The sequence below is a fragment of the Periophthalmus magnuspinnatus genome, chromosome 24 (assembly GCF_009829125.3).
Source record: "Periophthalmus magnuspinnatus isolate fPerMag1 chromosome 24, fPerMag1.2.pri, whole genome shotgun sequence".
Lineage (NCBI taxonomy): Eukaryota > Metazoa > Chordata > Actinopteri > Gobiiformes > Gobiidae > Periophthalmus > Periophthalmus magnuspinnatus.
Genome location: NC_047149.1, coordinates 5914750 through 5925371, shown reverse-complemented (window position 1 = coordinate 5925371; position 10622 = coordinate 5914750). Strand labels below are relative to the sequence as shown.

The window sequence follows — 10622 nt, the reverse complement described above, 5'->3', positions numbered from 1 at the left end:
GGTTTCAAAAAGCCATTTGGGATTTTAGGAATAGAAATTTATACATTTAAAAATCCACAAAAATCATTTAGTGTTTCAAGAAAAGTTTCACTGACCAGACTTTGATCGTGTTCAAGTCAATCATTGGTTAATAAGGTTTAAGATGTCTCAATGTTAGTTGGTGTTTAACTGTAAAACAAAAACCATAAGGTCATTTAAAGCCTTCTTAACAAAACCACCAGCAGCACTTTGTTCAATATAAATTCTCTTTTATTATATTACATCAAAAACACTACATATACATTTTTCACAGACTGCTTGAGCTGTATATTTGGAACACCTTTAGACTCATGAGATTGTAACTGATTAAAAAACATTGACGTAGATAGTACAGACCTATGGGAAAAGCAATGGAAATTACTTTTACATTGGTGTCATTATTGGACTGGATGTTCTGAATGGATTACATCATAGGCTTTGCTTTGTGATGCCAGTTTTGTAAAATTATCTCCACCACTTGATATTCCCAGTGCATAGTCTGGATAGAGTCTACTTTTTGGCGTCCTTGAGCCGGTCGCTGACGTTCTCCCAGTTGATGACGTTCCAGATGGCCTTCACGTAGTCAGGGCGCACGTTCTTGTACTGGAGATAGTAGGCGTGCTCCCACACGTCAATGCCCAGGAGAGGGATCAGACCTGGGGACAAGACCAAAAAGTTAGTGAGATTGATCAGTACGAATACAGAGCAATTTTAAATTAAATGTTTAGTTATAATTTTTTTTTTTTTATATTTCATTTTTTCAGTCCAATACAGAAACAATTATAAAATCATTAATTAATTACTATTAAATTATTTAAATATGTTTCTTAAAGCACAACAATATTTTGCCTCACAAGAAGCATAATCAACCAAGATTAGTCTAATTGTGATTTAAATCATGGTCATCTCACTACTCTTGATTTAAAAGTACCTATGGAATTAAAATTTTTAAATATTCCGTACAAACATAAGTCACCCAACTGAATCCAGTTGGTTTAATGACTGATCTGAATGGTCACTAAACCTTAGCACCTACAGCCAATCAGAATTCCCTCACTGAGCTTTCACATGAGGCCTGTCCATAAACTGAGAATGAGAAACACTTTTATGCGTTTCTATCTGCAGGTTAAGGCTCTGGATACACAGGCTACATATAGTTCATTTGAACAGGTCTTTAAGCTTTGATTGCTCATGCTCAGTTTGTCCAAGTTAACTTTAAATAATTGAATATCTATAATTAACTCCATACCTCCTGTGGTACCTGTACTTAAACAACTTATTTTCCATGAAAATCACTAGATGCCAATATAAACAGTGGTGCAGTTACCGGTGGTGCCCTGCAGTGGGTCCTGGTTGGCACATGCAGCGATACGCAGTCTTCCACTCTCCTTGTCCAGGCCCAGCCAGCCCCAGCCTGAGCCCTGCACGGCCACTGTGGCGGCAGACATCTTGTCCTTCATGTTCTGGAAGGAGCCAAAGTCTCGCTTAATGGCCTCCATCAGCTCACCTGAAAGTGTACACATAAGTGATTACCATGTAGTGTTAGAATTTGGTATTTATTAAATATAAGTGAAATTTTATAAACTTCTAAAAATAGGAATAAAGTGATACTTCTTAGTCATGTTATCTGAATACTAGATAATCATTTTTGCCAATATTGCCTACACCTACATGTGTGGGACTGCAGCTGTACACTTCCTGGTGTAGTAATGTAATGTAGACTCCACCCCTGCACTTGGTTTAGTCTGTTTGTTACAAATACTATGCAAAAGGAAAGTAACAATAAATCCATCCATCTGCTGAAATCCACTCAGTTGAAGTAAAACATGCCTTGTTTTAACCACTACGATGCTCAACTTGTTATCTCATGAGAACAGCCTTAACAGAAAGCAAGTGGAAAAAAAAACATGTGCTCCAGTTAAACTCCAGGCTTTACCTTGTGGCTCTCCTCCTCCATTGGGCGAGAGGTTAGTCCAGAAGATTGTGTGGTTAATGTGACCACCTCCGTTAAACCTGAGAGCAGGCTGCAGGGCCACCTGTGTAGTAACATCTCCTGAAAAACAAACAGGTGTAATGTGAACAGAAAGTTTACAGAAAAGTCCTGGTTTGGCACTTCCGTTCCACACATAGTTAGACCGTGCTCTGTTCTAATATAATATAGTCCTGTTTACTGCTCAGTTTTGCAACAAGTCTGAAAATCTTCTGATCTCGATTTTTTATTTTATCATATTAAAATATGTATCCAATATTAATTTCCTAAACATAAACATGCAGACTTTTCATTACTCCCATTTAACACAAAAAGTTACCAAATTTCATCAATCACATACTAATTACTGACAGCAGTTGGCTACAGACCTCACTGACTTCTAGAAATAACTGAATCTCAATCTTCATTCAAATGTGACCAGTTGCACTGTATCGTACTGCATTGTATTCACATCTTAACACTGTCGTACCCTTAGCGAGTGCCTCCTGGTACTTCTCCTGAGTGACGTTGAGATTGTTGACATAGGTGGCGTGGTGCTTGCTGTGGTGAAGCTGCATGATCTCTGCAGAAATGTGGGGCTCCAGAGCTCCGTAGTCATACATAAGGTCAGGCAGAGTGTGCTTGTGCCGGGACGGAGTGGACACGCTCGCCAGGCTCAGGGAGTGACTCAGCCCGACCGCACATCTGAAAGAGGGATAACAAATGTGATCAATATGGTGCACAAGGTTTATTTTATTATATGAATATATGTCATCGTTGGTTTTATAAAATGCAAAGGTAGCAGGGTTGTCAAAATGATTGAAAATCAGATACTAATCGAGTAGTAACGATACTAAAAAAACTATCCTGAATAGTTTCAGAATGATCTTGAGTTATATCAGAACAAGTATAAAGACACATAGATTAGTATACGCCCATGGGCCACTACGGAGCCTACCTGGATGACTTAATTACTTTCTAATCCAACTCTTGTAGAGAGAACAAATCCTCCAGCTAAGGTAGCCTTGACGAAAACTAGCTCAAGATCTGGAGATCTGAATTGAAAAAGCAGGTAATTTGCACAAAGGTTTGGGTGACATCTGGTGTCCAAAAAGTGGTATCTCTGCTTTATTTTGTTCAAAGAAAATAAGTGTTTTGGCATTTCAGTAGGACTGTAGTCGACTATAGACATGCCCTATGCAACAGTAGCTTCACTGATCCAACTGCTCTCGACATAAGCGTCATTGGTTCGGCGGTCCAATCCACTGACCCACAGGTTTGTGATTCCTTTCCAGCTCCCACAGATAAATGCTGTTATTGACACTTAAACTCCCCTCGCCCCCAGTGTCTGCATACACTGGTAAATATTTGTGTGGTTCCTTGCTGTAAAGTGCTTTGAATGCCTTGAATGGGGAAAAGCGCTATATAACCATTTATCATCTTACAACACTTAAAAATGTGTTAAGTAAAGATATTTGGTTGACCAAGACACCACTGACCAACTAACTGACAACATTTTCTGAGACACAATATGGTTGAGTTTTGCTTTAACCCATTATGACACTACAGATACTGGAAATTTATTTTATCAGAAAGGCTTGAAAAGGTGAAAACAATTCTCTCCAACTACAGAAGAATGCACCTTGGCAATAAACAAGTGATATATTTTGTATAAGTTTTAAAATACACTAACACGAAGGCTTCAGTTTGAGTAACAAGGGTGTCTGTTCGGTCTTCCTGTCTGCACGTTTTTCCCATTGAAAGAAACTCAGTCACAATCAATGTTTACACTAATCAGTTGCATAAAGAAAGTTGTCTAGGTCCCAGGCTGCCCTACCACTGAAAGTTCTATTTTTAAAAGACAAAAAAGGGAAACATCTACAATTAAACCTAAAATATATATCTTTATTATATTTATGCCCAAAGACAAGCACCCAAGCTTCTTTATTCCAACATCTAAAAAACTGAAAACAAATTTGAGCAGGTCCATGTTGACGCCACGATTAACACAACCATTTTAAACTTTAGTAGTGATAAATAAGGCTAAACTTTGAAGAGACACCTTGACTATGTTGCAGCCCAATTTGATAAAAGTTGCCTTGGCTAGAGCGAAGTTTATTGTAATTTTATAATGCATGCAAACAATATAAAACAGACACTTCTCTTATTTAAACACATGTGACTGTTGGTGCGCCACAGCCTTGAATAATGAATACACAGAGCTAGCATCCAGGCTACATAACAACTGTGCCAAGTTCACTGACACAAGCTACTTTCCTAATTTTAGTCCCTGAAGTCCATAGTCCTCAAATGAAATAGTTGCACAGTTCTATCTATCGGTAGATGACTGTAGGTTAGATTTACCTGCGGATTTGAGATGCTCTGCAAAGCATGTTCATTGTAGCTCCAGGGACAAGTCCACACCACACGGGAGCTGTACACTGTGCTAGCTGCCCTTGAAATGTGCAACTACAGCCAGGGACCGTACCATGTGGTCAAACAGGGGGGGGGGGATCAAGGTGCTAAGTAAGTTATTATAAGTTTTATGAATCCACATTTAGACATTTTACTGATACTTTGCTTTTATACATATTGTATTTTGTATTGAAATATAGTGTAATTGATTTGGTCTCAAAATATAGCCATTACTTGAATATTTTTTAGACATTAATCTCCCCTGTCGCAGTCTGTACATTCGTTTGTTTTCGTATTCAAATATGGAGGAGATTTAAATGAGAGTGAATTTCTGTTACTAAATGTATAGCAGCATATTTTAAATTATTTATTTTTTCTTATAAGTGTAAAAAATGTGTTATAATAACCGACAAGTTCATAATCATGTGAACTTTGTCAGGTTGTATGAACGCTAAGGGGTAAAGATCGTTAATTACAAAGATGATCACCGACAACAAGTTCAATATTTCCCCATTTTAATCTCTTAATTCAAGCAAATGATATATACATTACTTTATCTACTTTCACATAAATAATATGGTTAAAATAGTGGAAAAATAAAAGCAAAGATCTCATTAATTTGTCCCCGGGGAAACCCCAGCAGAGTGAGTGATCTGTCCCCTCTCTGTGCTCTGTGCCCGGATCCGCAGCGAGCGCAGTCCGTGCACGGCCATTGCGCTCTCTGCCTTCGTAGAAAGATGATAGGGAACAAGCCGCGCCTACGCTACAATACGTGAATCTACCCTACATCGATCCCTTTCTGCGACTTTATACTCTATACGGAACTATACACGCCTTTTGATTTTGGACCCATCCGGTCTAACCCAGCAGGTAAGAGTGTGTGCAGTGTACGGCCTGTTCTCCGCAGCCAAGAGCGCGTTAGGTCAGGGAAGAAGCGCAAGGGAGGGAGTCGCTTCCTTCACCGCCATTTTGTGGTAACAAGAAGCTGAAAACAGAACCGGGACCTGCAGACTGACAACATTTGCACCTAGAAAGGCCATTTAAACGATCTGGTGCTGCAAAGGGCGTGTAGTTTACTCTAAGTGGCTGGCTAAAGGCGGTATTTGAAGTCTGAACATTTGGTTGGCTCGTTCTGTCGTAGCAGCCGCTGTTACACGCCACACCAGCTAACAGGCTCAGCGGCCCCATTGAAACACAAGGTCCACATGTTTTTCTGAAGAGGCTTGCTTGCATAGTATCCACTTCCACTTCTTTTATGGCTTAACTTAAAATTCACGAGCCAAGCTGGCCACGGCTTCCCATTTATCTGAGTCAAATTGTCCTGTTTGTCCAACAACGTGGACCGCAATTCTCTTAACATGATGCAGTGCTGTAGACGCGCAAAACACATGTCTGACTTCTGTTTCTCTTCTCTTTTAGAGGTCTACGATGACCAACGAGGAGCCACTGCCCAAGAAGGTACGTTCACTTACTGAATGTGAACTATTATTCCATAACAAATCATTACAAAGTGATTTAAATATTTATGAATATTTTTCCAGGTTCGCCTCAATGAATCCGACATGAAGACGCTGACCAGAGAGGAGCTATGTACGAGGTACTTGCACGAGTGAAGAGGAAACATGCGCTGTTTGTTTGGATGTACAATTAAAGTCTTTCTTTACCTCCTGACAGATGGAAACAACATGAGACCTATCTCCAGGCACTGGAGGCTAAATATGCAGATCTGTGCTGTAAGTATCTCTTCTGTTCATACATCATTTTTCTGACTGCCTTTATTTAGCCTTGCTATACTGATGTGTTGCTTCTATTTGCTCCTGGCCTGCTTCAGCCAACGATGTGCCCGGACTGAAGGAGTCAGAGGAGAAGCTCAAGCAGCAGCAGCAGGAATCTGCTCGCAGAGAGAACATCCTGGTCATGAGACTGGCCACTAAGGAGCAGGAGATGCAGGAGTGCACAGTACGTATCCATCCCAACCATTCTAGTGTGGCTCTGTGTGGACAACCTTTATCAAATGTGTTCAATCCAAAGTTTGTTCTGACTAGTGTTGACTTTGTGCTGTTTGTGTTAAACACAGCAAGTTTTACATAATGCATTGTGCAGCAGTTTGTCTGTTGCACTACAATTTCGGCCAAAGACTTAACTGTTCTTATCAAAGATGCCACAGAGTAGATCATTTGGAACTATAGTGCACATGCCATTCTGAGAGCGGCTGAGGTCTACACACTGAAGGCCAAAGAAAAACATCAGATTTCAACACAGACCTGGACCTCGCAAGCTTACACACTGAGTGACTGTAATTCTGTGTCAAAGCTCATGGTGCACATAGTGTTTCAGGGTGGTATGTAAATATGTGTGGTCATGTGACTTGCACAGAAGATGACTTAACCACATTTGTTAAGTCTCTAAACGTTTCTCCTAGCCCTTCTGATCACTAACACTTTACTTCTTCAACAGACTCAAATCCAGTACCTCAAGCAAGTCCAGCAGCCCAGTGCAGCCCAACTGCGGTCGGCCATGGTGGACCCTGCCATCAACTTAGTTTTCCTCAAAATGAAGACTGAACTGGAACAGACTAAAGACAAACTGGAGCAGGCCCAAAATGAACTGAGTGCCTGGAAATTTACACCTGATAGGTAAAGACAATCAAAATAACCCCATCCTCAGAAAGCCAAGATGTTGTCACGCCCCCACTCTCACTCACTGCAGCCATGCAGGACAAAGGTGAGGGGCACGGCTGAGCGCTGTACTCACCGAGACTCAGACTTTACACAGAGACAGCAGCGCCATGTTTTTCTATTGTCCAGCTACATATCATATAATACGATACGGTGAGAGACAGTATGGTCAGGTTGTGTTTCAGCTCTCCCACGTACGCCTCAGCGGCCGAGTCCATGGAGTGTGCACTGTTCTGAAGAGAGAGACAGGTGGTCTCTGGACGGACACGCCCCCCGCCCCCGCAGCTCAAAGTGACATTCACATACTATAGAGGGGTAAAGTGGAGGGGGGACAGGCAGGGGGCACCCCGAGCCTAATAAAGACTATAAGACAGTAACTGTGGATCACAACACACACACAGCTGTAAAGACTCTAGTGTTAAACATGAGGACAGTTCTAGGAGTAAAGCTAAGACTTCGGGGGGAAGACTCAGTAGAAACTGCTAAGACTGTGGTCCACAAAGGACTGGTTCAGACCCGAGGGTCTCGGGGCCTGCTCACGGTAGAGTCAATTTACATGTTTTATTTTGTGACTTTCTTTTGATTGCATTTCATTTGCTCTTTCTCTTGTTTCTCTCAAACAAACACTTATTGCAGTGTGTTGAACATTTTCATTGGCTATGGAAAGTTTTGAGACTCCAAAGTTGTGCTTTGGTCTGATTTGATTATGTAAAACCCACTGCTGTAGGTGTGGAGAGTGCTGTTTTCTACTTGTGAATCCACATGTTTAACAAGTTCATGTACAAGTCTGCAATTGTATCTTTCACTGTGTTTGTCATTGACCTGATTTCCTCCCTCAGCTGTTACCTTAACTAAAGCAGTACACTGCTGTGTACAGTGCAGCATAGAACACAACTAGGAAACATTAGTCATGATTCTCAAGTTACTATGGCCTCCACTTTCATTTATGACGTGCACTTCAGCACTGTTTTAGAATATAATCCTAGTTAAACTTTTATGACAAGTACTATTCTAGCTGAAAGACACCATCCTATTTGAATCACTTTGCACCTCTTTAAAACCCATTGGCCGAGTAACCGTCATGAGTGTTTTCCTGTAACCAGGGGCCTCCAGAGGCTGCATGTAGCATTAGCTCACATAGTATAAAGAGAACAGGTGTGTTCTTAGGTTGGCTCACTCTTAAAAGCATCTTGGTTTATGTGTAAAAAAAAAAAAAAGTTCAAATATTTGTCTTTTTTTCTGCTATGATGAACTTTAATGTTATTCTTACTAGTGCTTTCCTGAAAAAAATACTCATTCTAAATACAAAGTACACAGTTCATTAGTTTAAGTTCATGCTTTGTTCTCCTGGTAGGTTTTAATCCTAGTGGTGATCCTAACATTTTCTTTGCTTGTGAAACCACTTAATATTAAGGTAAATGACAAAACGTTGTGGTTTACAAAGCATTTTACTTGGACATACAGCATCAAATAGTTGGTATTAATTGCTTATCTGATTGTGTTCCTGAATCCTAGTGGTGTATAACATGGCATCAGGGTGTTGCTGGTTAACATTGTCATTGAAATTGTACTGAAAGTTGATTTGTAAATGGTGTAATTGTGTTGTTCCTGAGGAGGGAGCCTTGCTGTGTTTGGTGTGCTTCACCCTGTGATGTGAGCTTTATTTCCCTTGCAGCCAAACGGGGAAGAAGCTGATGGCCAAGTGTCGAATGCTGATCCAGGAGAACCAGGAGCTGGGGAGGCAGCTGTCCCAGGGCCGCATCGCCCAGCTGGAGGCTGAGCTGGCCCTGCAGAAGAAGTACAGCGAGGAGCTCAAGAGCAGCCAGGATGGTGAGAGAGCTCCTCCTTTTCTAGTATTAACCACCATTTACCCTTACTTAAACAACCGGCCTTTTGTCCTCAGAACTCAACGACTTCATCATCCAGCTGGACGAGGAGGTGGAGGGCATGCAGAGCACCATCCTGGTGCTGCAGCAGCAGCTCAAGGAGAGCCGACAGCTACTGTCCCAGGCACAAGGAAGCGCGGCTGGGCCCAGCAGGACTTCACTGTGTGCCTCCAAAGAGCCAGCTGCTCCGGAGCAGCCCAGTACTCCCAATGAACCAGTGGGCAAAGACTACAGGGTGTCCAATGGACCAAGCAATGGGAACTCTTCACAAAGGAGTGAGACCACCACGCCCAGTCTGTACAGGGAGGTGAGTAGTACAGAGGAGGACTTCCCCATGTCTCCCAACGTGTCCAGCCCCGGAGAAGCCGAAAGCAAACTGTCCAATCACTCAGAGGAGGCAGGGGGTCAGACTGCAGCCAGGGCCCAGCTGAGTGCGGGCTATGAGAGCGTGGACTCTCCCACAGGCAGTGAGACGTCACTGACCCAACACTCCAACGACACAGACTCCACCACCGACCCCCACGAGGACAAGGCCCTGAGCCGGGCCAGCCGGACTGCAGGCTCCAGACACGCCCACAACGGCCTGGACTCGGGCACGGGAGACTCCTCGCTTTTGTAATCCACTTCATCATGTACCTTTTTATACTATCAAAACATGGCTACAAGTCCCAACACATTTTGTTCTCACCCTTGTTCCCCTGCCTACTGTGAGCCAGTCAGGTTTGTGTTGCTAAACGGTGATATTTAAAATGGGTTCATGTTCGATTTGAATTGAGTGGGAGTAAGTCTAATTTAAACTAGTTTGATTCTGACGTTTCTCTGGGCACGTCTCCTCTGTTGTTGTTTGAGCTCTTGACAGATCACGCATCATCTGTTGTAACTTGTCAAACTGTTTTGAATTACAGTAGGTTCAATAAATGCAAGGTCATTTTCAGATGACGATGGTGACCAGATTTTTTTTATGCCATTTGAATTTTTCATTCAGAGAAAAACTATGTTCAAAAGATTCTGTTCAATTGTGCGTAGCTATATGCGATGTTCATATTATTCTGACTCAAGTCCTCTACATGTACTGACCAAATAAAGAATTTTAATACAACTTATGTGCTCTGATTCGGGAAACAATGCCACAATAAACTATACATATGCTACAACTGTTGTTATATTAACATAACATGAAAATAAAATGTAGGTTTATAGTGATACATAGTGGTACATTTATTGTAACATTACTTTTACAACTCTGAATATAATATATTTACCTCCTTAACACAAGGTGACGCTGTATTTCAGGCAGCAGCTACTTTTATCACAGTGCCAGATTATAATTACACTAGAGAAGTCTAAGCAACAGGCGTCCAATCTCGGCAGCCGTATTTTGACTGTAGGTTATACACAAGCTCATAAGGAAAATAAAAAATTAAAATGTGAGAAACAAATTAACTAACATTTTAAGCGGTTTGCAGTGGTCCAAATAGTACACAACGATAGCACAGCAGACTTATTTTTACCTCAAGAGCTGCTTATACAATAAATCTGTTCTGGGGCCAGTCATATTTTGCTAAAATGCATTGAAAACATCAGGTACAGGGCCTTCAAGGATAAAGAATCAGTACCTCTATTTCAGATTTTTATTCAACAACATTACTGACTCTA

General features: G+C 41.5%; 2 protein-coding genes across 2 annotated transcripts; one reads left to right on the top strand and one right to left on the bottom strand.

Annotated features, from left to right (window-relative positions):
• Positions 1-227: 227 nt before the first annotated feature.
• sod2 (superoxide dismutase 2, mitochondrial) lies at positions 228-4451 on the bottom strand. Its single transcript, XM_033991159.2, has 5 exons — positions 4352-4451; positions 2478-2692; positions 1955-2071; positions 1346-1525; positions 228-674 (listed from the first exon to the last, which is right to left on the bottom strand). Exons 1-5 carry the CDS (start codon positions 4384-4386, stop codon positions 529-531), a joined length of 693 nt encoding a protein of 230 aa, XP_033847050.1. The 5' UTR covers positions 4387-4451; the 3' UTR covers positions 228-528.
• A 624-nt stretch (positions 4452-5075) lies between these two features.
• wtap (WT1 associated protein) lies at positions 5076-10063 on the top strand. The gene is made up of 8 exons (XM_033990703.2): positions 5076-5272; positions 5822-5860; positions 5944-5999; positions 6077-6135; positions 6234-6361; positions 6860-7038; positions 8756-8910; positions 8984-10063. Exons 2-8 carry the CDS (start codon positions 5831-5833, stop codon positions 9583-9585), a joined length of 1209 nt encoding a protein of 402 aa, XP_033846594.1. The 5' UTR covers positions 5076-5272; positions 5822-5830; the 3' UTR covers positions 9586-10063.
• The last annotated feature ends 559 nt before the right edge of the window (positions 10064-10622 follow it).

Coding starts and splice junctions, on each gene's coding strand:
- sod2 (XM_033991159.2), bottom strand. CDS start 4,386: ATGAACATGCTTTGCAGAGCATCTCAAATCCGCAG. Junction 2,693..4,351: donor AGAGCATCTCAAATCCGCAG/GTAAATCTAACC, acceptor TCCCTCTTTCAG/ATGTGCGGTCGGGCTGAGTC. Junction 1,526..1,954: donor TGGAGGAGGAGAGCCACAAG/GTAAAGCCTGGA, acceptor GTACACTTTCAG/GTGAGCTGATGGAGGCCATT.
- wtap (XM_033990703.2), top strand. CDS start 5,831: ATGACCAACGAGGAGCCACTGCCCAAGAAG. Junction 6,000..6,076: donor AGAGAGGAGCTATGTACGAG/GTACTTGCACGA, acceptor ACCTCCTGACAG/ATGGAAACAACATGAGACCT. Junction 6,136..6,233: donor TAAATATGCAGATCTGTGCT/GTAAGTATCTCT, acceptor GGCCTGCTTCAG/CCAACGATGTGCCCGGACTG.